The 27,563-nt window shown below is 39.2% G+C and overlaps 1 protein-coding gene across 2 annotated transcripts in view; it reads right to left on the bottom strand.

Annotated features, from left to right (window-relative positions):
• Positions 1–27,563, bottom strand: part of EFHC2 (EF-hand domain containing 2) — a 206,499-nt gene that overhangs the window by 22,405 nt on the left and 156,531 nt on the right. For both annotated transcript variants that reach the window (XM_077145067.1, XM_077145068.1), the window contains exons 12-13: positions 7,148–7,345; positions 5,411–5,503 (exon numbers count right to left, since the gene is read on the bottom strand). In XM_077145067.1, coding sequence (XP_077001182.1) covers positions 5,411–5,503; positions 7,148–7,345 — 291 coding nt within the window. The remainder of the gene's footprint in view (positions 1–5,410; positions 5,504–7,147; positions 7,346–27,563) is intronic.

Here is a 27,563-nt window from a genome sequence, read left to right as displayed (position 1 = left end):
AGCTCTATTTTAAAGGCCTGCTAACTTTTTCCACTTTAACTGATGTTTCTGGATGAGGTATCAGCTCTCTTGGGAAACCAGTTCTAAGGTATTTAATGGAATGCAAAACGTTTATAGAAGACTAGTTTGAGACAGAGCTTTTGGGGAAAGCGTTGCACTTGAATTTCCAGTTACTACAAGTCTAGATTCAGAAGGCCACAATTAGAGGAGGAGGCTGCCTCTTTATTCTCCAGCCCACAAGGAACACAGAATGAAATGACCTCAAAATTCTCTCTACCTCTAATCAGAATTTCTTGCCTATTAGTATGAAGAACCATTGGTATCCAATTATTCATGAGATGAACCATATTGTACTTTACTTAAATGTCTCTTTGAAAACATAGACCAAAATGATACTTAATTCAGCTTTCAAGCTGGAACCTGGCACCCTCACCACAGAGGCATGGCTAATGAGTCAAACGTTTACTTTTCTTGACTGCTTCATGAAGAATAAGTCATAGGAAGGTATCACATCACTTAAAGACCCCACTGGCAAAAATGTCTGCTGTTACCTATTTTTGTCTTCTAACACTATCAAATGAAAATTAAGAAAAGATTTTTTAGATCACTGGGGGAGGGATTAGCCTTCATTCTGCTGATGTGTAAGCAATAATTACTCTCACCACTAACTCTTCAACTTTCTCTTCTTAAATTTCAATTAAGAAAAAAAATAACAATGATGTCTGCAAGTCAGAATGGAAGTGTGACTTTCATTTAAGGTTTTTCATTCACTCATTCATTTATTCATCCATTCGACAAACGTTTATTGTGCATCTACTATTTTTACTAGTTATTGAGCAATACAGTGTGGCCAGTTACTACATTAAGTGAGATGAAGAAATGAAGGTTCAGAGGGGTTGAGTAAATTTACAAGGATCACCTAGATAAGAAGTGGCAGACTTTGGACTTCAAAGGCAGGTCTGGTGGATACCAAGCCCATATTTCTCTATCCCCTAGTCTGCCCAATATACTAGCACCGGACAAGTGCCTGAGGCTGCAAAGATGAATAAGATATAGTCCCTACCCCTAGGAGTTCAAATAAAAACAAAGAGTTAAGGTGTCTGAGGGAGTTGTGGTGCTAATTCCATTAGTGACCCAACTTGGCCTACAGCAGACTCTTCCAGTGAAAGTATTTTCTTACACCTCAGTGTTTGCACTTATGAAATGAGGGATAATGCCTATCATCAACTAAAATGTGCCTTTTAATATGCTCAGGTTGTACAAAATATTCTAGGGCCCTTGGCAGTATGTCAATACAAAGTGTCACTCCCATTATTAACGGGTAATAGCTACCACTACATAGAAAATTTAAGCCTGATGCTCTGCGCATTAGTGAAATAAATTTGTTTGGTAAGTAAGGTAACCTCATACCAGCTACCACAGCACAAGCTGATGGAGGGCTGGGGTAACTGGATGGGAAAAGATTGTGAAGTCCTGAGTTCAGCTTGAGTTATGCTAATAAGGAAAAGGCCTAACTGAATTAGAAAAAAAAATGAAAATGGAGTAGAAGGGGAATTTTAGTACCAAAATACAAGGTCAGAAAGAATATATGAAAAACAATCACTGGGTGAAAACATTCCAACCTTAGCCCTATCTTTTTTTCATATCCTGATCTGAATTCACACAGAAGAGTTAAGCAGCTGCTCAACAGCTGCCTTTCTTCATCTCAAGGGCTGACTTCAGAACTAGGCAGGTAAAACTACCCCTGGGCAGAGTAAGCATTGAACAAAATAAATAAATAAAAAATTCACGCCTGCCTCCCATGAGAGACTGTAGACGTCAGAGGGGCCTCTGGCTTAGTGTGCTATATGGGGCATTGCACAGAAAGAGAGTCTGGTCAAGGCTTTGTGAAGTCTGCAGAGTCTGTGGGGAACAATAAGAATGCAGAATATAAATGCAAGCTGCACACTGATGGGCCCATTAGGAATTAGGACAATCTTTGAAAGGAATCTGCGGAGATGATGCAAAGCATCAAGCATGTGACCCAAATCATGGCAGGGCATATTGGAAGGAGAGGGGAATGGGAATGAGACATTTTTTAATCTGATTAGTCTGAAGTTTCCCCTGAGTGTGGAGAAGGGTCATTGAGCAATTAAAGGCAGAGCTAGACTGAACATGGTCTGCTTAGTTGCTGAGGGGGATGACCTCCCTAAAGTTAAGCAGTGCTTGGAGGCATATGTGTTCTGAAACAGCTTCGAAGCAAGTTATGGAATAGTCTTTCTGCCTTTAATGTCAAATCATAAAGGCAAATACAAACTGCAGAGACAATAAGAGGATGATGACTTGGTAGCCTCAGTATTGGAGGAGAAACATCTAGGTCCTCCAGAGGCCAGGCTCCCACATTATCAGACATTTCAGGACAATTCATCCTCAAGGCTATCAGGAGATAATCTAATAAACTTCCACAGCTTCCTGACCAGAAGATGGCTTAATGTGTGAAAAGCATTCAGATCCATCTGTTAAAAAGAAAAAAGCCTTCTCTATACAGTAAGATACAAATTTCTTCCAGTTCATCTCTACATTAGAGTGTGTGGTCTATGGTGTTCTAGTTTGCTAGCTGCCAGAATGCAGTATACCAGAAACAGAATGGCTTTTAAAAAGGGGAATTTAATAAATTGCTAGTTTACAGTTCTAAGGCCGAGAAAATGTCCCAATTAAAACAAGTCTATAGAAATGTCCAATCAAAGGCATCCATTCAGGGAAAGATAGCTTGGTTCAAGAAGGCCGATGAAGTTCAAGGTTTCTCTCTCAAGTGAGAAGGCACATGGCAAACACAGTCAGAGTTTCTCTCTCATCTGGAAAGGCACATGGTGAACACAGTCAGTGTTCCCCTCTCATCTGAAAGGGCACATGGCAAACGTGGCCCTTTCATCTGCTAGCTTCTTCTCCTGGCTTCTTGTTTCATGAAATTCTCCGGGAGAAATTTTCCTTCTTCATCTCCAAAGGTGCTGGCTGGTGGACTCTGCTTCCTGTGGCTATGTCATTTTGCTCTGCTATCTTTGAATCTCTCATTCTCCAAAATGTTTCTTTTTTTATAAGACTCCAGAAACTTATCAAGACCCACCTAAATTGGTGGAGACATGTCATCACCTATTTCAGCTTAACAACCACTCATGATTAAATCACGTCTCCAGGGAGATGATCTGATTACAGTTTCAAACACACAGTATTGAATAGGGATTATTCTGCCTTTACAAAATGGAATTTAGATTAAAACATGGCTTTTCTAGGGGACATACATCCTTTCAAACCAGCACATATCACTACTGATAAACTTCTTTCGTCAACCCCAATCAATTCTTAGCCAGGTGCTTGGCTGGATAGTGTACATATGATATGTCAATTAATCCTCAGAACCCCTAGAAAGCGGTATTATCTCATTCTAGAAGTAAAGCATCTGAGGTTCAGGCAGATTAAAAGTCTTGCACAAGAACACACAGGTAGTAAGTGGATTCGAAGAATGCAAGAGACAAGGTAGGGGTAAAAATTGACAAAACATGAGAATCTACTGGTTGTTTATGAGTGACAAATCAAAAAGGTTAGAAGCAGGTCTCTGTAACTGAATGGATCAAAGGTCAAGTCACAACTCTTCATTACAAGGTAAGGGACAAAATGAGAAGCATAAATACTACTGTGAGAATTCTCAGGAGGTGATAACCACTGTCAGTAAAGCAAATCCAAGAGGACTTCAAGGATATGGTGCTACTTGAACTGGATCTTGAAGGAAGAATAAGTTTTCAACAGGTGAAAAAAAATGAAAAATATTTCTTACTGAAGAATAGATCAGGCAAAAAAAAAAATAGGTGGGAAGGCACAAGGTATATTGTGAAATGCCCAACAGCCCATTTGGCTAGACTATTAGTAAGAGGAGGAAAGCTTTGCGGATGTGATAACCATAGAGAATCTTGACTCCTAAGCCTGTCTACTTCATGCCAGGTCCTTTACACTAGAATGACCTACTTACACCTCACATTGCTGCTGGCAAATAAAAGTAAATGAGTTGATGTTCTAGAAAATTACTCCAGGTCAATTCACTGCACACACATACCCAACTGGACTGGCTCTCTTCTGAATTTTCCTCCTGACACCTAGGACCCTAGTTCTGCCACATGGGATTTAGCTTTATCTGTTCTTTTGGTTTCTCTTTTTGTCCCCAATTCCAGTCCCTGCTTGAGGACAATGATCTAACTGTCTACTTCAAGCCCCACAGTGGGGAACAGGGAAAAGTAGTTTAAAGTTAACGGGTTTGGTCATTCCTTAGAAAGCAAAGAGATATCACAGATGGTTTGTGAGAAGAGTGACATGATGACATTTGCGCTCTTAGAAGGTACCTATGTGCTGCACATAATGAAGAATTTAAAAATTTAGAGGCTGGTAGAAGAAAGAACAACATGGAGGTTCCTGGCAATAGTCAAGAAGAAAAGTTGGTTAGATCAAGAGTGATAATAGTGGGGAGGGAGAGGAGAGAGTGAATGCAAGAGCTAGGGAGGAGTAAAACTGACAAAAAATCCTAATCTACTAGCCATCTGTAGAAAATAATTCAAACTGATTAGAAGAAGAGGATGTCTATTTGAAAGGTTCAGGGTTCAAGTCACAGCTCTTCTTCTAGACTCTGTGGCTTTGGGCAAAATACTCCATCTCTTTAAACCTCGGCATCCTCATGTTTAAGATAGGACAGATAACAGTTTAGACCTCACAAAGTTGTTCTCAAAAATGAGATACCATATATAAAGCAAAGAGCACAGTGCCTAGAACACAGAACAAAAATGTCAGAATTATCAAGATATGTAAATCAGAAAAGGGGCTGGGGTGATGCCATGGAAAGCATAAAAGATGACAACAGTCTTCAGTCTGAATGGCTGGGAGGGTAGTGTCAGGAAGATAAAAGTCAGGTACAACAGGAGAGCCAATGTATTTTGGAAAACAGTACACTTTGGTGACACCATAATCTTTTGGTGACACCATAATCTCTGGTGCTCTGGCACAATAGAGCCCCATGCTAACAACATTAGAGCCTCTTATTTGCATGCCTTTAAACATCAGGTTACACTACTTTGAAAAACTTGCTCTGAATTCTATATGTAATGCCTGCACAACCAATGAAGGTGGACATTTCGTCCGAGGAACATATGCATATGTAAGTATGCATTAACGTTAAAAAAGTAAAAAAATAATTCCTAATAAGTTCTGGTCTCTATATTCAAAAACATGGCTAACATCCTTTTTTAACATTTAAATGAAAGTATATCATTAGTAATAAAATAAAACCACAAGAAGTTAATGGTAATTAAAGGTAGATTTAAAATCAGAAATAGTCCCCCAAGTAAAAATACGTAAGACAATTCCCATTAAGAATGGAGTTCTCACTTACCTGGATAGTATGGCTCCTAGAAGATCATCAGTCAGAGGTACCCTGGAGGACTTGCAAAGCCTTTTGATGTCTTTGCAGGGTAACACTTTTTTTCTGCATTGAAACAAGGAAAATGGGTTTTTGCATATTTTGTGTCCCTTTAGTAACAATTACATATTAGAGGAAAGAAAATGTAGATGTGTTCTAAAAATGTGCACATGGGAATAAATATGAAAATTGTTATTGGAATTCAGAGTAAGGAAACACAATCATATTACATTTCACCAACATTTTCCAAGTCAGAAATCACCAGATTCTGTTCTCACAAAGGCCTTTCCGGCTGCATCCATAAGTGTTGCTCTAAGTAACCGATCTGCATTCTTGACCAATAGTCAAAAATGGTTCTGATACTTGAAAACATCTCTTACTTTTACAGGTATCTAGAGCTTCTAAAACAAGTATGATGTGACTTGAGGGTGTTTTTGCTGGTCTTTTTCATGGATCTGAACTTTAAAACCTGGAAGCTACAGTTAAGACATTTAACATTCCACGTCAGTTTTCTCAGATGGTTTCTCCAGAGCAGCCCAACAGTAATTTTCGCCAGTAGACTGGGGACACAGAAATGCTCGTGCCAATGAACGTTCTTCCACACATTAGAACCAACAGAGAGGAAAGTAGGCTTCCTTCTTTGCAATGAGGTTATTAAATGACGTAAGTGCTTATGTCTACAATCAAAGCTCATCAGATCTGGAAGAACCTCAGGGCTGTCTAATCAAGTATCCCCATTATACCCAAGAAGTGTTCCTTTAGTGAAGGAAATGCACACTTCTCACCCTTGGGAGGAGGCATCACCAGGGTTAAAGGCAGGGACAGAATCAGGCCAAATTCAGGCCACATATCCTCAAGGAGGTTCAAAGACTTAAGGAGAAATAGCATCTTCATAAAAGTTCAACAAAGACATGTTATGAATTAGGAAAAAAATATCATGCTAATTTTTAAGATAAAATATGGCACCTTTAAAGATATTTAGGCTGTGCCACTGGCCACTTTGTAGCGCAGATTTCGGGTTTTGGGATGAGGGAAGAGGTCGTGGGAAAGAAAGATGACAGTAAGAGAGTCACAAGATGAGAACCCAGAGTCCTTAGAACTAAGATTTTATAACTTCCCTGTATCACGTCCCTGAGTAAGATGAACACCAAAACATTAAGGCAGGGCTCCAATTGTATATGATAATGACTTAATGAAGCTCAGCACAGACATGATAAATGGATTGGAAATAGATTATGTTGAGCTTCAACATTTTCAAGAAGTCATTTTAAAGAAACGCTAAAGAAGAATTACTTGCAAATTCCTCATTCTGTTTATTATAAAAGTCACATTTATAAATCCCAGTTAACATTAAGATAATGTAAGAAGGAGAAGTTTCTGAATTAAACCTTCTAACATTTTGATATACCATGTTTCAGATGTCAGCTTCTAGAAATTAATAGGAAAAAATTGAAAGATGGCATCATATTCTTTTGAAGATGCAGGGCCTTCCCCTATTCCATCAACAGACAAAGCTTACCAAATGATTATGAAATATTTATATAAAGATACTCTCCAAAAATGGTTTTAAATGGCTTTACTAAATATATGGGAACATGATGAGAAATGCCAATTTTCTTTTCTCCCTTGTTGATAAAATATAAATTCCTTCATTACTCAGGTTCACAGAAACTTAAATGATTTATTAGAATCAATAAAACCAAAGCTTACTTTTCTCGATCTTCATACATGCAGACAGCAATTAGTCTGTCAAAATTCTCAAAAGCATTTTTCTTGAGTTGTTCATGTGCCAGTGCAATCAAGATATTCACAGGTGGATTTGTGTCCTCTGGCACACGGTAGTGACGTGCAATTGTGATAACCTCATGGTCTATGAGTTTCCCAGAAGTTATATTCATCATTATGCTTCTGTTGAGGAAATGCAAAAACACTAATGAAGTAATATCTATGAATATTTTACTTCTTCTTCTGTCAAAAAGGTCCAAATCCCATTCTAGAAAATTTTTAGCAGCTGAATGAAGGAAACGTAATTATTTCTCTTTAACTTAATTTCTCTACTTAATTTAGGAGTAGCAGGAAGGTACTGATGCTATAATGAAAAACCATATGCACTAGACCTTATGAATAAAATGGCATTTTGCCCAGAGTCATATTCCTATCATTCCCAACAGCATGCAACTAGAAAGTAAATTTTTAAAATCCTTGAATAGTCAAGAAACCTGTCATTAAGTATATGATTCCATTCAATGCCTATTAATCATACTTCGCACAAAGGAGTAACTAACGGACTCGAGTTTCTGGTTTCCCAGGGCACAAAATTTATAAATCAGTAAATTAGAAAGGTATTTGGGGGATGAGGAAAGGAACCACATACATTTCCATAATAGAAAGTAGAAATTGAAACATTCTATAGGATGTGTCAAAAGTGAGAGTAGAAAAGTAAAGGAACAGCTGTCTGAGGCTTTAGGGGGCAAAGGGTCCTTTACATGGGCCATGGCATTGAGATTATTTGGTAGAGATAAAAACAAAAAAAACCAGCAACAAAAACAACAACAAATTAATGGTGAGGACCAAAGCCTAACATATTGGCTGAACTGTTTTCAATATATTCTCTATACTAAAGCCATAAACTATGCAACATGTATTAGAAAGAATTACATCAAAATGCTTAAAATGTAAAATGTTACAGGGGTTAAATGAATAAGCTTCAACTGTCTAGGAAATGTTCTTAGCGGAAATAGACCCATCTTTCTTTCAGAATAGGAGCTTTTAAATATTTTGTACATCTTGTGTCAAAACTGTTATTGTTTAAGAATTTCAGATTCTCCAAGTCAAGGACTTCCTTAAATAATATCCAGTACAGTGATGTGAAAGAACTGTATTGCACCTACATCCACTTCTCAGGTTTTCTGGCTTTTTGTTTGTTTGTTTTTGTAAATGGGAAATGAAGGTCAAATTCAAGCGAGAGGAATCCACAATTGCACCAAGAAAGTTTGGGTCAGACAATCAATGAGTAATATTGGTTGAGGGCTCACACTGAAAGAGAAAAAACACTGAAAATATTGACATCTATGATCTTTTGGGGCTGCCCAAGAATACAAATGAGCTCTCAAAATCAGCTGAATGGGCTGAGTAATAGCAGTAATAATCTCCACCATTCGTTGCGTTCTAGCTGTGTGTCAGGTCCTGTGCCGCTAGGCACTTTTGGTCCAAGCCATTTCATCTTGCCTAAGAAGGAGGTCCTATTGTCATCCTTATTTTACAGATGAAGACACTGAGGCATACAAGTGTTAAATAATATACCCAATGCCACACAGCTAGTAAATGGCAAAACCAGAATGCAAACCCATGCAGGTTGGCTTTAGAGACCATGCCATTCCATTCTAATATATACTTTATCTGTTGGAACACAGAATATGGAATGACTGAATGGAGTGGGACTCACTCAGAAAAAGCTTCCTAAAGGCAATGGGTCAAACTTTAATGGGCTTCATAAAGAATTAAGAATCCGTTCAAAAGTAGTACATTCCATTTTTGTTACCATGGTAAAATATACACAGCCAAAAAGCTACCATTAGTGACACTTAGCGCATTGATAATGTTTTGCAACCATCACCATTATCTAGTTCCAAAGCATTTTCATCACCCAAAAAGGAAAGCCCATACCCATTAAGTAGTGACTTCCTTTTCTTCCTCTCCCTAGCCCCTGGCAACCACTAATCTACTTTCTGTTTCTATGGATTTGACTATTCTGATACTTCATAGAAAAAGAATCATATAATATATAGTCTTTTGGGATTAGCTTTTTTCACTGAGCATAATGTTTTCAAGGTTCATCCATGTTGTAGCATGTATCAGAACTTCATTCCTTTTTATGGCTGCATAATATTTCTTTGTGCATATATACCTCATTCTGTTCATCCATTCATCCATTGATAGACATTTCTTTTGACTACTGTGAATAGTGCTATTATGAACACTGGTGTCCAAACTTTTGTTTGAATACCTGTTTTCAGTTTTGGGGGGGTATATACCCAGGAGTGGAATTGCTGGGTCATGTGATAATTCTAAGTTTACCTTAGTGAGGAACCACCAAACTGTTTTCTGTTTGCTTAGCACAGCCACAGAAACCATGATCACATGTTGCTGTTCCCCACCTAAAACTTCAGGAAGAAGCTGAAATATAATCTGATATAAAAATTTGATCTTGGTACTTCCTACTCAGTCATTTAAGGGGAATAAGAATGCTTTTTCAGGAGGGTGATGACATCAAGATGGCAATGTAAGACATGCCTGGAAAAGTTTTCTCTCAGAAAAACTAATAATAGAGCAAATCTTATTTGCTTGGAAATATGGAGGATGATAAAAAGTGAAGAAAGACTTCACAGATGCTGAACAACAACAACAAACACTAGAAAAGAAGGTAGGAGGTATGAGATCTGCAACTCACATTCACCAGTCTGGGCCCCTCCCCTTCAATCAGCCTCACATGGCTTAAGTCTACATGGTGGCAATATACCAGCCTGGACACCTCCTGCTGTGGTCATGGACCACAGAGCCACTAACAGCAGCAAATTAGAGCACCATACATATCCAGGCACAGGAACCCAAGACCACATAGACCCAGGGTGGAACCCAAATGGTTGGCAAGCACGTACATAAAAAGAGCCCCCAGGAAACAAGAGACCTATGGGTGAACTGTTGGCAAGTAGTGCACATATGCAATCTCTTCCTAATTGTTAGAGCACCCAAAAAAGGGGGGTGTTTTTAAACACTGACCATTTCTGGCTCCCTGGGGAGGAATATACTAATGTGGAAGTTATTGGAGGCAGAAAAGCCTCAGGGAACAAAGGGAATACTGAACAGCTGTAAGACAGGGAGAGTCCCAGGACTGAAAATTTTAACGAAAAGGGAGCAATGAGCGTGGGAGAGCAGCTGGGTAAATCATAGCTGTTGAGAGGAAAATTTGCACCAAAAAAAAGAACAGTGCAGGACTCCCAGAGAAGGAACAGATGAAAGGAAATCATTTGGAGGCAATACAATTGCACATAAAAAGGCAATATTAAAAGTTTCACTGCATGTCCATGGCAAGAAACAAGTGCAGGAGATCTGAGAAAGTCTGAATAAACACAGGCTTCTCTAAAGGTTTGGTATAGCTGGACAAAGTATTGAAGAAAAGTCTGAACACACAATCAATCTACAATAAAATGCTGGGCAAGAGGGAAAAGCCGACTTTCAGAATTAGCACATCAAAATAACAAATGCGCAGACATCAGCAAAACAATCCCAAGTCATACTAAAAATCAAGAAGACATGGCTTGTTCGGGAAAGTAAATGAAAACTTCAGAGGAAACAGACTTTGGAACTAGTCAATGAAGTGAAAACAAAACTCCTAAATGAATTCAAGGAATTGAAGGAAAATATGGATAGAAATAAACTAAATATGGATACAGAGCTAAGGGATATTATCAAGACAATGTGTGAACAAAAAAGGAATTAAAAAGTTTAAAAAGAAACAGCAAAACTTATGGGGATGAAAAACATAATAATGGAGATTAAAAATACACTAGAGTGTTTCCAGGTAAGATAGTGGAGCAGAGAGCTCCAGGACTTGTTCATCCTCCAGGGCAGCTGGTAAACAGCCAGTAACTATCTGAAATAACTGGAGCTTGGGGGCTCCAGAGACCAGGACAATACTGTACAGCATCCAAGGAAGAACATGAGGAAGAGACTGACATGCTGCAGTGAGTAGAACTCTCCAAGCTATAGAGGCTGGTGCCCATTTCCCACCCTTGCAGCAGGCTGCCCAGGGATCCAGTCCCTGGCTAGAAATAAAAGCCCTCTTTCCTAAGAACAGAGGGAGACACGGCCAAGCAGCAATCAAGGAGAGCTACAGTTTCAACCAGCCCAGGACAGAAAGCAGCTGGAAGCTTTTTTCAACTCTAATCCCAAGGGAGACACAGTGCCTTCTTGGGGATCCAGTGAACAGTTTCTGAAGATGGCTCTTCCCCAAGAAAAGGGGTGGAGGTGAGGGGCACGGCCCAACTCTGTTTGTGGCTTTTGATTAGCAAATTCAGATCACTGGGTCCTGGCTCTGCACTAGGTTTTCAACCCGTCCTGAACAAAAGCAGCCAGAGCCTCTCTTTCAAGCCTGCCCCAACAGGGGTGGAGTCAATTGAGACTTAAAGGCACCATACCACCTTAGGACTGCAGGGAACAGTTGGCTGGAGAGCACCATCTGCAGGGAAGGCCGGGAAAGCACAAACTGGGGTAGCTGTGGAAGAGAAGTTTGGCATCCTTCTGGGTCTTCTTCCCAAAACACTTTGGAACTGATCTACACCTTGTCAATCCTGGCCCTGTTGTGACTGGAAAATACTGACTTGGAAAAGGCATCTCACTGTGACCTTTCTCCCAGAATTTGCCCTCTAAGAAAAAGCAGATAGAGACAATGAAAGGAGTGGAAAAAAACTATAGAGAAATATAAAAAACGAATAGAAGAGATCAACAATCCCAGAGAAGAAACAGAAGAAAGGAAGCTTTCTTCTGGAGGTGAAACAACTGCACAAATAGTGCACTCTCAAAAATTGTACCATATCTTGAAGACAAGAATCAGATGAATAAAAGCTGAAAAAATCTGATCAGTTAAGCACAAACTAATCTAAAGGTCTAGAATAAGCTGAATGAAGGGTCAAAGAAGTGATTTAACTCAAAACCAATTAAAGAGAAACCCCTAACAAAGAAAGAGGAACTAACCTTCAGAGTAAGGTCATGAAGACAATCAGACACCTAGACACCAAGAAAAAAATTACAAGTCATACTAAGAAACAGGAAAATATTGCCCAATAAAAGGCACAAATTAAAACTTCAGAGGAGAAACAGAATTTGTAACAACGAATCAAAGTTATTCAAGTAAATCTAAATCAATTCAAGGAGATGAAGGAAAATACGGCTACAGAGATAAAGGATTTTAAGAAGACACTGTGTGAGCACAAAGAAGAATCTGAAAACATAAAAAGAAACATAACAGAAAAGAAGAAAGCAAAGACACAACAGAAGAAATTTCAAATATACTAGAGCCATACAATAGCAGATCTGAACAGGCAGAAGAAACGATCAATGAACCTGAAGACAGCACAGTTGAAATCTTACAAGCAGAAGAACAGATAGAGAAAAGAATAGGAAAAATTAAGCAGGGTCTCATGAATTTGAATGGCAGTACAAAGCACACATACACATACTTCATGGGTGTCCCAGAAGGAGAAGAGAAGGGGAAAAGGGCAGAAAGAATAATTTAGGACACAATGGCCAAAAAGTTTCCAATTATTATAAAGGACATAAATATACATGTTCAAGAAGAGCAATTGAAGCCAAACAGAATAAATCCTAATAGACCTCCTCCAAGACACATACTAATAAGAATGTCAAACAGCAAAGCTAAAGAGAGAATACTGAAGGCAGCAAGAAGGAAGAGATTAATCACATACAAGGGAAACACAGAAAGACTAAGTTCCGATTTCCCATCAGAAACCATGAAGGCAGGAAGGCGGTGGTATGCTATATTTAAGATACTGAAAGAGAAAAACTGCCAGTCAAAAATTTTTTCCTGGCAAAACTGTCCTTCAAAAATGAAGGAGAGTTTAAAATATTCACAGATAAATAGAAACTAAGGGAGTTTGTCAACAAAAGATCTGCCCTAAAACAAACACTGAAGGGTGTTCTGTAGGCTGAAAGGAAAAGACATGAGAGAGAAGTTTGGAGGAGAGCATAGAAATGAAGATTACCAGTAAGGGTAACTAAAAAGGTAAAAAGAGAAACAAAAATAAGATATGACATATAAAACTAAAGGATAAAATGGTTGAAATAAGGAATGCTTATACAATAATATCATTGAATATTAATGGACTAAAATCCCCAATCAAAAGACACAGATTGGCAGAATGGATATAAAAAGTATGATCTATATATATGCTGTCTACAAGACACTCACTTTGACTCCAAGGACACAAATTGCTTGAAAGTGAAAGGTTGGTAAAAGATATTCCACACAAACAGTAACCAAAAACAGCTAAGTAGTTATACAAATATTGAACAAAATAGACTTCGAATGCAAAACTGTTATGAGACAAAGAAGGACAATATACATTAATAAAAGGGCCAATCCACTAAGAAGAAATAATAATCATAAAGAATTATGCCCTTAGCCACGGTGCCCAAAATACATGAGGCAAACACTGGCAAAACTAAAGCGAGAAATAGATGCCTTTACAATAATATTTGGAGACTTTGGTACACCACTCTCATCAATAGATGCAATATCTGGACAGAGAATCAATAAGGAAATAGAGACCCTAAATAATATGATAAGTGAACTAGACCTAACAGACATATATAGAACATTGTACCCCAAATAACAGGATATACAATCTTCTCAAGAGCTAATATATCATTCTCCAGGACAGACCACATACTGGGTCACTTATACAAAGCACTACTCCTGACCAAATGGAATGAAGGTGGAAATCAATAACAGGCAGAAAACTGGAAAATTCACAAATATATCTACACTGAACAACACACTCTTAAGCAATCAGTGCATCAATGAAGAAACTGCAAGAGAAGTCAGAAAATATTTGGAGATGAATGAAAAAAGAATACAACATATGAAAACTTATGGATGCAGCAAAGGTAGTGCTGAGAGGGAAATTTATACCATTAAATGCTGACATTAAAAAAAAAGAAAGAGACAAAATCAAAGGGCTAACTGTGTACCTGGAGAAACTAGAAAAAGAACATCAAACTAGTCCCAAAGCAAGTATAAGGAAAGAAATAATAAAGATTAGAGCAGAAATAAATGAAAAGCAATAGAGAGATCAATAAAACCAAAACTTGGTTCTTTGAGAATATTAATAAAATTGACTAACCCTTAGCTAGACCGACAAAGAAAAAATCGAAAGAAGATGCAATAAAATCAAATACAAAATGAGAGGAAGGACATTACTAATGATCCTACGAAAATAAAGAGTATCATATGATGATACTACGAACAATTGTATGCCAACAAATTACACAACTTAGATGAAATGGACAAATTTTTAGAAACACACAAACACCCTACACTAACTCTAGAAAAAAATAGAAAACCTAAAAAAGCTATAGTTTTCAAAGCACTCTTCCAACAGACCATTAGAAGTAAAGAGATTGAATCAGTCATTAAAATCCTCCCAAAGATCCGTCATGTAACAACTTGTTGAAGAGTGCTTTGAAAACTATAGCTTTTTTCTTTCTTTGCTTTATATTTGTGTCATATCATACAATAAAAATGTTTTTTAAAAAAAACTCTCCAAAAAGAAAAGCCTAGGAACAAATGGCTTCATAGATGAATTGTGCCAATCATTCCAAGAAGAACTTCCAAAAAACATAAGAGGAGGAAACATTACCTACTTCATTTGATGAACCCAATATCACTCTAATATCAAGGCTGGATAGAAATACTATGAGAAAGGAAAATTAGAAAGACCAATTTCTCTAATGAATATAAATGCAAAAATGCTCAACAAAATATGAAAAAATGGAATCCAGAAACACATTAAAGGAATTATACACCATGATCAAGTGGGTTTTGCCCCAGGTAAGCAACGGTGGTTCAACACAAGAAAATCAATTAATGTAATACAATACATTAACAAATCAAAGGGAGAAATCACATGATCTTCTTGACTGATGCAAAAAAGAGTTCAACAAAATTCAGCATTCAATCTTGACAAAAACACTTCAAAAGACAGGAAGAGAAGGAAACTTCCTCAATATGATAAAGGGTATTTATGAAAAATCCACCCCAACATCATACTCCATGGTGAAAAACTAAAGCTTTCCTTCTAAGATCTGAAACAAGACAAGGATGTCAACTATCAACACTTTTTTAACATGATGCTAGAAGTTCTAGCTAGAGCACTTAGGTGACAAAAAGAAATGAGGCATTCAGATTGGAAAGGAAGATGCAAAATTTTCACTATCTGCAGTTGACATGATCCTATATTTAGAAAGTCCAGAAAAATTTACAAGAAAGCCCTTAGAGCCAATAAACGAGTTCAGCAAAGTGACGGTGTATTAGTTAAGGTTCTCTAGAGAAACAGAATCAACAGGGAACACTTGCAAATATAAAATTAATAAAACTGTCTCACGTGAACGCAGGAATGCAGAGTCCAAAATCTGCAGGGCAGGCTGTGAAGCCAATGATTCAGATGGAGGGTATGGACGAACTCCACAGGAGACGCTCACCAGCTGAAGCAGGAAGAGACCCTGTCTCTTCTGAATCCTCCTTAAAAGGCTTCCAGTGATTAGACTGACATTCATTCATTGCAGAAGAAACTCCCCTTGGCTGATTACAAATGGAATCAGCTGTGGATGCAGCTGAATGATCATGATTTAATTCTATGAAATGTCCTCATCGCAACAGAGAAGCCAGCATTTGCTCAACCACCACTTGGCCAAGCTGACACATGAACCTGACCATGACAGTGCACCCCTTCTTAACTTGGCAGCTATATATATCACCTGAAACCATACCTAATTTCTAAATAAAAAACATTAAAACACACTTTTTCTAATTTCACCTAACAATACTCAACTGTCCTGCATATAACTGGAAACACATTAACTCTCTCCAGAATAGGGTGCAAGTCCTTGGGTGATATTCATTCTTAAACTTGATATCTTACAACTTAAATAGTACAACAGGAACAAAACGGCATCACAGTCCACGTTTCTGTAACTGATCACGTGATCGTAGTTCATATTTATCACTACCTTCTTCCACTACCCATACCATGTTCCTTTTACCCTCAGCAAGCACTTCAGCTGGCTGTGGTTCTTTGCCTGGTGGGCTGACCCAAACCTTCATTCCTGAAGTTTCAGACCCATTGGCAGTCCTGGCTGGATTGGGCTGTTGCGGTTTTCCATTGATTTTGATCACAGGGCACGGTAGTACTAAAAGACGCCCTAGGGGATCTCCTTTATTCCAAGAAAACTCTTCTTTACTTCCATTGTGTAGCTGCAGTCCTATTTTCCCTGATAGGGTCAATCACCCCAGACAATAATGGAATCCCCTTCTTGGCTTGTTGATCCAGGGGCATGAATAGCCCAAAGTGACTAGGTGACAGTCTTAGATTCCAATTCAATGGAATCATTGTTGTTTCTCCTGGTGGAAGCACATCCCCTTCTGAAACTAAAACCTGTAGAGCAGTAGAGCTCAGGGTCACAGGGAAACAAAGCAAAAATTTTCCTAGTGGATCACTAGGGGTAATAGTGAGTGGTGCCACTCCCATTTCTACCCCTTGGATCCTGGACATATGGATCCTAGCTATGGGAGAAACAGCACCATACAGCGGACGCTGATTCAGAGCATACACAGCTTCCTGGAGAACATTATCCCAGCCTTTCAATGTATTGCCACGTGGTTGGCACCATAATTGAGTTTTCAAAAGGCCATTCCACTGTCCTATCGATCCAGCTGCTTCTGGATGATGGGGAACATGATAAGACCAGACAATTCCATGAGCATGTGCTCATTCCCACACTTCATTTGCTGTGAAGTGTGTTCCTTGATCAAAAGCAATACAATGTGGAATGACATGATGATGAATAAGGCATTCTGTAAGCCACGGATGGTAGTTTCGGTAGAGGCACTGCATGCAAGGAAAGCAAACCCATATCCAGAAGACATGTCCATTCCAGTTAGAGCAAATCGCTGCCCCTTCCGGGAAGGGAGTGGTCCAAAGTAATCAACCTGCCACCATGTAGCCAGCTGGTCACCTTGGGGAATGATGCTACCTCGGGGGCTGAGTATGGGTGTCTGCTGCAGGCAGATTGGGCACTCAGCAGTAGCTATAGCCAAGTCAGCCTTGGTGAGTGGAAGTCTATGTTGCTGAGCCCATGCATAACCTCCATCCCTACCACCATGACCACTTTGTTCATGAGCCCATTGGGCAATGACAGGAGTTGCTGGGGAAAGAGGCTGAATGGTATCCACAGAAAGGGTCATCTTGTCCACTTGGTGATTAAAACCTTACTCTGCTGAAGTCACCCTCTGCTGAGCATTCACATGGGACACAAATATCTTCATGTTTTTCACCCAGTCTGAAAGGTCTATCCACATACCTCTTCCCCCAGACCTCTTTGTCACCAATTTTCCAATTAGTCTTTCCAAGTCCCTGACCATCCAGCCAAACCATTAGCAACAGCCCATGAGTCAGTATACAAACGCACCTCTGGCCAGTTTTCCTTCCAAGCAAAATGAACAACCAGGGGCACTGCTCGAAGTTCTGCCCACTGGGAGGATTTCCCCTCACCACTGTCCTTCAAGGACACCCCAGAAAGGGGTTGTAATGCTGCAGCTGTCCACTTTCGGGTGGTACCTGTATATCGTGCTGAACCATCTGTAAACCAAGCCCAAATTTTCTCTTCCTCAGTAAGTTCACTGTAGGAACTCCCTGAGAGGCCATAGCTCTAGCCTGGGAAAGAGAAGGTAATGTGGCAGGAGTGGAGACCATGGGCATTTGGGCCACTTTTTCATGTAACTTACTTATGCCTTGAGGACCTGCTCTGGCTCTATCTCGTATATACCATTTCCATTTTACAATAGAGTGCTGCTGCACACGCCCAACTTTATGGTTTCGTGGGTCAGATAACACCCAGCTCATGATAGGCAACTCAGGTTTCATGGTAACTTGGTGGTCCATGGTTAAGCGTTCAGTCTCTACTAAGGCCCAGTAGCAGGCCAAAAGCTGTTTCTCAAAAGGAGAGTAGCTATCAGCAGCAGATGATAAGGCTTTGCTCCAAAATCCTAAGGGTCTGCATTGTGATTCTCCTATAGGGGCCTGCCAAAGGCTCCAGACAGTATCTCTATTTGCCACTGACACTTCCAGCACCAGTGGATCTGCTGGATCATAAGCCCCAAGTAGCACAGCAGCTTGTACAGCAGCCTGGACCTGTAGCAGAGCCTCCTCTTGTACAGGTCCACACTGAAAATTAGCAGCTTTTCTGGTAACTTGGTAAATGGGCTGGAGTAGCACACCCAAATGAGGAATATGTTGTTGTCAAAATCCAAGGAGACCAACTAGGCATTGTGCCTCTTTTTTGGTCGTAGGAAGGGCCAGATGCAGCAACTTATCCTTCATCTTAGAAGGGATATCTCGACACGCCCCATACTGCTGGACAGTAGAAATTTCACTGAAGTGAAAGGTTCCTGTATTTTTGTTAGATTTATCTCCCATCCTCTGCCACGCAAATGCCTTACAAGTAAGTCTAGAGTAGTTGCTACTTCTTGCCCACTAGGTCCAATCAACATGATATCATCAATATAATGGACGAGTGTGATGTCTCATAGAAGGGAGAAATGCTCAAGGTCCCTGCAGACAAGATTATGACATAGGGCTGGAGAGTTGATATACTCATGAGGTAGAACAGTGAAAGTATATTGCTGACCTTGCCAGCTGAAAGCAAACTGTTTCTGGTGGTCTTTACTAATAGCTATTGAGAAAAAAGCATTTGCCTGATCAATAGCTGCCTAACATGTACCAGAGGATGTACTGATTTGCTCAAGCAATGATACCACATGTGGAACAGCAGCTGCAATTGGAGTTATGACCTGATTGAGCTTATGATAATCCACTGTCATCCTCCAAGACCCATCTGTTTTCTGCACCGGCCAAATAGGAAAGTTGAATGGGGATGTGGTGGAAATCACCACCCCTGCATCCTTCAAGTCCTTAAGAGTGGCAGTAATCTCTGAAATCCCTCCAGGAATCCAGTACTGCTTCTGATTTACTATTTTGCTAGGTAGGGGCTTCCACCTGGACTTTCCCACCATAATAGCCCTCACTGCATGAGTCAGAGAACCAGTGTGGGGATTCTGTCAGTTGCTCAGTATGTCTATTCCAATTATACATTCTGGAACTTGGGAAATAACTACAGAATGGGTCCGGGGTCCCACTGGACCCACTGTGAGATGGACCTGAGTTAAAACTCCATTGACCCCTGGCCTCCATAAGCCCTCACTCTGACTGGTGGACCAGAGTGAAGTTTGGGTCCCCTGGAATTAATGTCACTTCTGAACAAGTGTCTAATAATCCCCGAAATATCTGATCATTTCCTTTTCCCCAATGCACAGTTACCCTGGTAAAAGGCCGTCGGTCTCCTTGGGGAAGGCTTAGAGGAAGATTAGCAGTATAAATTTGTGGCAGTGTAACAGGGTTCTCCCCAAAGGAACCTGGCCTCCCTTTCATTGAAGGGGCTCTGGATCTGTAAACTGTCTCAAGTCTGGAAATTGATTAAGAGGCTATGACTGTGTTTCTGTAATTCAGGTTTGACTTATGTTCACTTGACATAGAACTCTTTTGTTTATACAGCTCAAACAAGAATTTAGTAGACTGCCCTTCTATTGTATTTCTAGGTACCCCATGATTTACTAGTCAATGCCATAAATCTCTGTGAGTCGTATAATTTTGACTCCGGTTTTGAGTTTGCCGTCTATTATTATAGCCACATCTACCCAGTCTTTGGAGATTAAGTGCTGCCACTTGGCCTCTACCAACTCGGGATCCTGTAATCCTCATTGTGTTTAAGGATTCCAGCTCACTGACAGCAGCTCCCACAGTAATATCTGACCTACAGAGATGTGCAACTACAGACCTCTTCAGGGATGATGGTGCTAGTCTCACAAATTTATTTCTCACTGTTCTGGTAAAAGGTGCATCCTCCGGACATTCCTGGAGTGTAAGAGCAGGCTTTACATGATAAATCCACTCTAACATTCCAATCTCCCTAAGCCTCTGGATTCTCTCATGTACATTATACCAGTGCAGTTCTGGCATTTCTACCTCAGGTAATGTCGGCCACCTTTTGATCCATGCTTCAACCAACCATCCAAACAAACTGTTAATACCTTTTCTAACCCCTTGAACTATAACACTGAATGCAGAATATCTGCTTAGAGGGTCCATATCAATAAATTCAGCCTGATCCAGCCTTATATTCCTCCCACACCCTTAAAATCCATTGCCACACATATTCCCCTGATTTCTATCTATATAAATTGGAAAACTCACACAGTTCTTTTGGAGTATAACGTACCTCCTCATGTGTGATACTTTGTACCTCACCTTTAGGGGTCTGTTGGGACTTTAGTCTAGTTAAGTCTGGAAGAAATGAGGGGTGGTGGGAGTGGGTCACGAAAAGAATTAGAAATGTCTTCCAAGTCAGTTGCTTCAGGGCCTTCAATTGCAGTTTCATCTGGTGAAACAGGATTAATCACTCTAAGACTAATCCCTTTAGGAGGAGGTTGGGTGGTTAATTCCTCAAGGCAGGCTGAAGGTGGGGTAGCTATATCCTCAGGGCAGACTATTACAGGGTTATCTAGAGAAGACTCAGCATGACTTAGGGTTTCAACCTCACTCCCGACATTATTATCAATCCATATGTCGCAATCCCATTTTTCAGGGTCCCACTTCTTTCCAATCCATGCCCTTACTTTAACAGTAGACACCATGCAACATTGAGATTTGTTTATGTTGTAAAATTGCTATTCTAACAATAAGATTCTGAGCCTGATTTCCAGAGATCTCAGGTCTACGGCTACAGGAAATAAGATTTTCCTTCAGGATACTCAGAGAAACTTCTACATCTGTCAGATGGTGCTTTAGCTTCTCATTTGAAGCCTTAAGCCCATCCCTTTCACTCCTTAGTGTAGCCAGTGTATCTAACAACAACCAGCCAACATCTTTATACCTCTTATTTCCACAAAACTCTGTAAAGGTGTCAAAAACATTATCCCTCAGAGTCTGGCTTCGTACAAGCAAAGCATTAAGAGAATCGAATGGTGATATTTTGACTATCTCTTTTGCCAACTCACTCCATGGATTGGGAGCGTCATCCTGATTATGGGAATCAGAGACCTTAGTGTCTTTGAGTCCAGTCAGAGTAGAAAAGTATTCATAAAAACCCATTTTGAAGATTCTGTTTCTTAAGAACCACTCCTGGTACCAAGATATATTAGTTAGGGTTCTCTAGAGAAACAGAATGGGAACACTCACAAATATAAAATTAATAAAAGTGTCTCACTTGAACGTGGGAACACAGAGTTCAAACTCCACAGGGCAGGCTGTGAAGCCAACAATTCCAATGGAGGGTCTGGGTGAACTCCACAGAAGAGGCTCACCAGCCACAGCAGGAAGAAAGTCTATCTCTTCTGAATCCTCCTAAAAGGCTTCCAGTGATTAGACTGAAATTCATTCATTGCAGAAGACACTCCCCTTGGCTGATGGAATCAGCTGTGGATGCTGCTGACATGATCATGATCTAATTCTATGAAATGTCCTCATTGCAACAGACAGGCCAGCACTTGCCCAACCAGACAAACTTGTGCCAAGTTGACACATGAACCTGACCATAACAGACAGAATACAAGATCAACATGCACAAATCAGTAGCGTGTCTATCCACAATAATGAACAATGTGAGGAGGAAGTCAAGAAAAAAATTCCTTTTCCAATAGCAACTAAAATAATAAAATATCTAGGGATAAATTTAAGCAAGGATGTAAAGGACTTGTGCACAGAAACCTACAAAACATTCCTAAAACAACGAAAGAAGACCTAAGTAGAAGGAAACACATGCTTTGTTCACGGATTGGAAGACTAAATATCATGAAGATGTCAATTCTACCTAAATTTATTTATAGACTCAACACAATCCAAATAAAAATTTCAGAAACCTACTTTGCAGAAATGGAAAAACCAATTACCAAATTTATTTTGAAGGGAAAGGGGCCCAAAATAGCCAAAAACATCTTGACAAAGGATGGAGGACTCATGCTTCCTGACTTTAAAGCATATTACAAAGCAACAGGAGTCAAGACTGCATGATCCTATCATAAATATAGATATACTGATAAATGAAATCAAATTGAGAGCTCAGAAATAAATCCTCACATCTACAGTCAATTCATTTTTTACCATTCTGCCAAGTCCACTCTACTGGAACAGAACAGTCTGTTCAACAAATGGTGCTGGGAGAACCAAAAATATGCAAAAGAGTGAAAGAGAACTCTTATCTTACATGTTATAGAAAATTAACTCAAAATTGATTGTAGACCTAAATATAAGCACCAGGACCATAAAACTTCAAGAAGAAAATGTAGGAAAGCATTTTTAAGATCTCGTGGTAGGCAATGGTTTCCTAGACTTTATACTCAAAGCACACACAACAACAAGAACAGATAAATGGGAACTTCTCAAAATTGAATACTTTTGTGCTTCAAAGGACTCTGTCAATAAAGTGAAAAGGCAGCCTACTCAATGGGAGAAAATATTTGCAAACCACATATCTGATAATGGTTTAATATCCAGACTATATAAAGAAATCCTAAACTCAAGAAGGAAAAGACAGACAACCTAAAAGAATATGGGCAAAAGACTTGACTAGATATTTTTCCAAAGAGGAAATAGAAATGGCTAAAAATCACATGAAAAGATGTTCAACATCATTAGCTATTAGGGAAATGCAAATCAGTACCACAATGAGATAACATTTCACACCTACTAGAATTGCCACTATGTTGGAGAGGATATAGAGAAATAGGGACACTCATCCTCTGCTGATGGAAATAGAAAATGTGGCAGCCTCTGTGGAAGACAGTTTGGCAGTTGCTCAGGAAGCTAAGTACAAAATTGCCATATGATCTGGCAATACCACTACTGGGTATATACCCAGAACTGAAAGCTGGGACACAAACGTACATTTGCATACAAATGCTCATAGTGGTCCTATTTACAACTGCCCAAAGATGGAGCAACCCAAGTGTCTATCAACAGATGAATGGAGAAGGAAAATGTGTTATATACAATAGAATATTATTCAGCTGTGAAAAGGAATGAAGGTCTGATACATGACAACATGGATGAACCTTGAAGCATCATGCTGAGTGAAATAACCCACACACAAAAGGACAACTATTATATGATCTCACTAATATGAAACCATTTTAGTAATCAAATTCATAGAGGCAGAAACTAGAGTACAAGTTTCATGGGGCTAGGAAGGGGGTAGGTAATGGGAGTTAAATCTTAATTGGTACAGAATTTCTGTTGGGGGTGATGGAAAAGTTTTGGTACTGTAGGATGGTGATGGTAGCACAACTTTATAAATATAATTAACAACACTGAAGTATATATTTGAATGTGATTAAAAGAGAGAATTTAAGTTTGTATATATGTTAGCAAAATAAAATTTAAAAAAACATAAGAATGTACAACACAGTAAACTCTAATGTATACCATTATACCTGGACTATAGTTAATAGTACAATTATTAAAATACTGTTTTATTAATTGTAACAAATGTACCACACTAATGCAAGGTGTTAATAATAGAGGGGATATTTGGAGAAGTCCATATTTTCTGCATGATTTTTCTGTAAACATGTAATTTCCCTAATTAAAAAAGAAAACAGCAAGAAGTTAAACCAATTTATGCACTTTTGCAGGCCAGGTCTCTAGGGCTGCCATAACAAAGCACCACCAGCTAGGTAGCTTTAAACAGAAATTCATTGCCTCACAGTTCTGGAGGCTAGAGGTCCAAAATCAACCCTGTTAGGTGTCAGTAGGGTCATAAAGACTCCTTTGAAGTCTATAAGGTTCTGGGGTGGCTCGCCAGCAATCCATAACTCAATCTCTGCCTCATCACATGACTGTCTTCTCTCTGTCTCCTACTGACTGTGTTTAATTTCTCTCTCCTTATAAGGATACCTATCATATTGGATTAGCACTTGCTCTAATCCAGTTTGACTCCATCTTAACTAGTAGTATCTTCAAAGATCCTATTTGAAATAGGATCACAGTCACAGGACTGTGGATTAGCACTTGAACATATCTTTTTGGGGGACACAATTCAATTCATAACACCAGGTTGTGGTTTCTTTGGCAATATAACTAACATAATTTAGTAAGTTCCCAATCCATCACAAAGATTGTGCCTAGTTATAGTTTTCAAGCCTCAAGACTCTGGCCTTGTACTTACTGGGCTTTGAGCTCTCCCAGTCTCTTCTAGTTCAAGTTCATGGTAGCCACTATGAAGCTGGAAGAAATTTTGGACTTGGGGAAAAAAGGCAACATCCTCCATCCTCTCTCTGCTCATCTCTGCCAGAGGCTTGCTGCCTCGAAGTGATCAGGCATCATTCTTATCTCCTGCTAAAGGTGGAATCAGTTTGAGGGACAGAAGCAGCTGCCCTTTTTAACCTGACATAGTTAATCTTAAAAAGAAAAATATTCCTTAGCAAAGCTGTATTCTCTTTTCCATCCATCTCTGCTTACCAACTACCTATCCTTATTTGGAGCTGATCTTTCTCATGTATGACTTTCCTGAAAGTAGCAAGAAAGAGCCCGTAAATACCAATATTCTTTGGGGGGTACCTCAGAAAGTTATGTATAGAATTACCATTTGACCTGGCAATTCCAATTCTAGGTATATATCCCAAAAGAACTGACAGCAAGGGACTTGAACAGATATTTGTACATCAATGTTCATGGTAGCATTTTTCACAATTGCCAAAAGCTGGGAGCAGTCAACAGATGAACGGATCAGTAAAATGCAGTATATATACCCAATGAAATATTATTTAGCCATAAAAATAATAAAGTTCTGAGATATGCTACAACGTGGATGAACCTTGAAGGAATCACACTGAGTAAAACAAGTCAGGCAAATGGACAAATAGTGTATGATTTCACTTACATGAAATATCTAGAATATGAAGATTCATAGAGACAACTTTGCCTTTACGTATTTCATACTGCCCTGAGCTCCTGGCACAAACATTTTATACAGACCATCATGGTATTATTCACTTAATCTTATAAGGGATGCTGCCATGATTTTTTCTCAGTTTTGGTAACTAAAGTCATAAAACACACACACAAAAAAATTGTGAAGCTACTCTATGGTATTGAGGTAACTATGCAGAATTTTGAAATATGAAATGCTTTACAGCTTTCCAAGATAAAACATCATTAAAGTCACCCAGTCAAGTAGTATCAAATCAAGCTCATTTTAAAGCTCTGAACCTCTATTCTTATATATTGAATCATTAGACACTAAGCACTGTCTTTCAAACAAAATAGCAACAATAACAAAAAAACAGTTTCAGCACAAAAAAAAGGCTCAAGAGCCTAAACTTAAGGCCCTCAGAAATCCAAGAAAATCTGGTTGTGCCTCAATTAAACCAAGCAGCAGTTTTGATGACAGGTAGTGTACTTTCTCATTTCCTTCAATTTGATATTCATCAAACAAAAGGTGTGTGAAAACTCTAAGTCAATTTGCTGCATGTACACCCATAACAGGTTCATAACAGGCCTTCTGGAAATTCTAGTGCCACCTCTTCTAATCAGAAGCCAGGAATACCTGCTCACATCTTAGATTACCTCAGTCCTTCTCTTAAACTTGTGGGCCTAAGCTACTCATAAGGGGCAGAAAAGTGTTCTCTCCCAACCCTGTTCTACCACCACTTGCATCCTATCTGTTTGACTAGTGCATTGCAGTGTAATAGTGGGTAATAGAGACATCTGTTAGAATATGTGTCAGGGGAAGTAGAGCTGGAGATATACATCTAAGTGGGGCTAATGCAAATGGTTAACCAACCAGATTTTGCTACAGGTCTAATAGTAGTCCAAAACCATTTACAAGGCCTTCTACCACACTGGAGAACAAGGCCACGGCACATGGCCACTTAGGTTGAGCATTGCCCACCTCCGAAGAATATATTTCAAGGTTTATGATGTAAATGATGTCCTCTGGAGTTGTGTGATGTCATGGCCTTGCCAGAGAGGCCAAGGAACTCCAGAGAAAAGGGGAAAAAAGGGGTCACCACAGGCTATAAGAAAATCATTTATTAGGTCACAAACCGGTTTCCAATTGGAAGGCAATGTAGCTTCATGGGAAAAATGTGGGCTTTTGAATTACACAGACCTGGATTAAAATTCCAGTCCCACTCATTCACTGGTAATTGAGAACTCTGGTAAATTACTTCACTCCTCTAAGTCTCGGTATCAAATATGTGAAACTGGACAAGACCGCTGTTTCATAAAACTTTATTTTACCAAAGGAAACAGGATGATCCTATTAAAATGTAAGTCAGATTATGTCACTCCTCTGTTCAAAAACTTGTGAGACAACTATGTGATGATATTGTGTGCCACTGATTGTATACCATGTATGGAATGTTTGTATGCTACATTTTTTCATGAAAATATATATTTTTTTAATTCTTGCCATCTCTCTCAGAGTACAACCCAAAGTCTTCATGATGACCCATGAGGCCTGACATGATCTGGTCCCTCCTATGCTATTTCTCTGACTTCATCCTTGGATGATCTTCCCCCTCCTTTCCCCTGTGCTAACTATAACTGCTCTACTTGCCATTCCTCAAACAAACCCGGCACCTTCTAATGTGAGGTATTTTATCCTTTGCGTGGAATGTTCTTCCCCCAAGAGAGTCACATAGTTTGGCCTTTCACCTCCTATGGGGCATCTTCTCATCTGCTCAGATGTTGTTTTCAGTAAGACCTTCCCTGAACATCTAATTAAAAGGAGACATTTCACTACAACTCTGGCATTCCTTAACCTCTTCCCTGTTACAGTTTCCTCAGTGGCATTTATCATATTCTAACCAAGAATATATTTACTTGTCTATTATGTATATTGGTTTAATTGCTCCACTAGAATGTACATTCCACAAAAGACAGAGCTATTTGTCCATTTCGTTCAATGCTGAATCCCCATCACCTTTAATAACTCCTGGTACATACATAGTAAGTTAGCATGGTATTAAAGCCATTTAGTATAGCACCTGGAACTATGAAAGCTCAACGCACGAGAATAACTTTTATTATTCTCATCACCCCACAGTACAGACAATTTCAAGTTGTAGTAGATTAGAAGCAAGTTTATCGTGGAGAAATGTGAAATGTTTTTGATGAATCTGAGCCCTTAGAATTTATCTGCAAAATGTAAAAGAAAAATGGTATGCTTGGTTTAAATAGTCATATTCAAAGCCTGAAATGATAAAGTAATAAACTGT

The sequence above is a fragment of the Tamandua tetradactyla genome, chromosome X (genome assembly GCF_023851605.1).
Source record: "Tamandua tetradactyla isolate mTamTet1 chromosome X, mTamTet1.pri, whole genome shotgun sequence".
NCBI lineage: Eukaryota > Metazoa > Chordata > Mammalia > Pilosa > Myrmecophagidae > Tamandua > Tamandua tetradactyla.
This window is presented reverse-complemented; position numbering and strand designations above follow the sequence as displayed.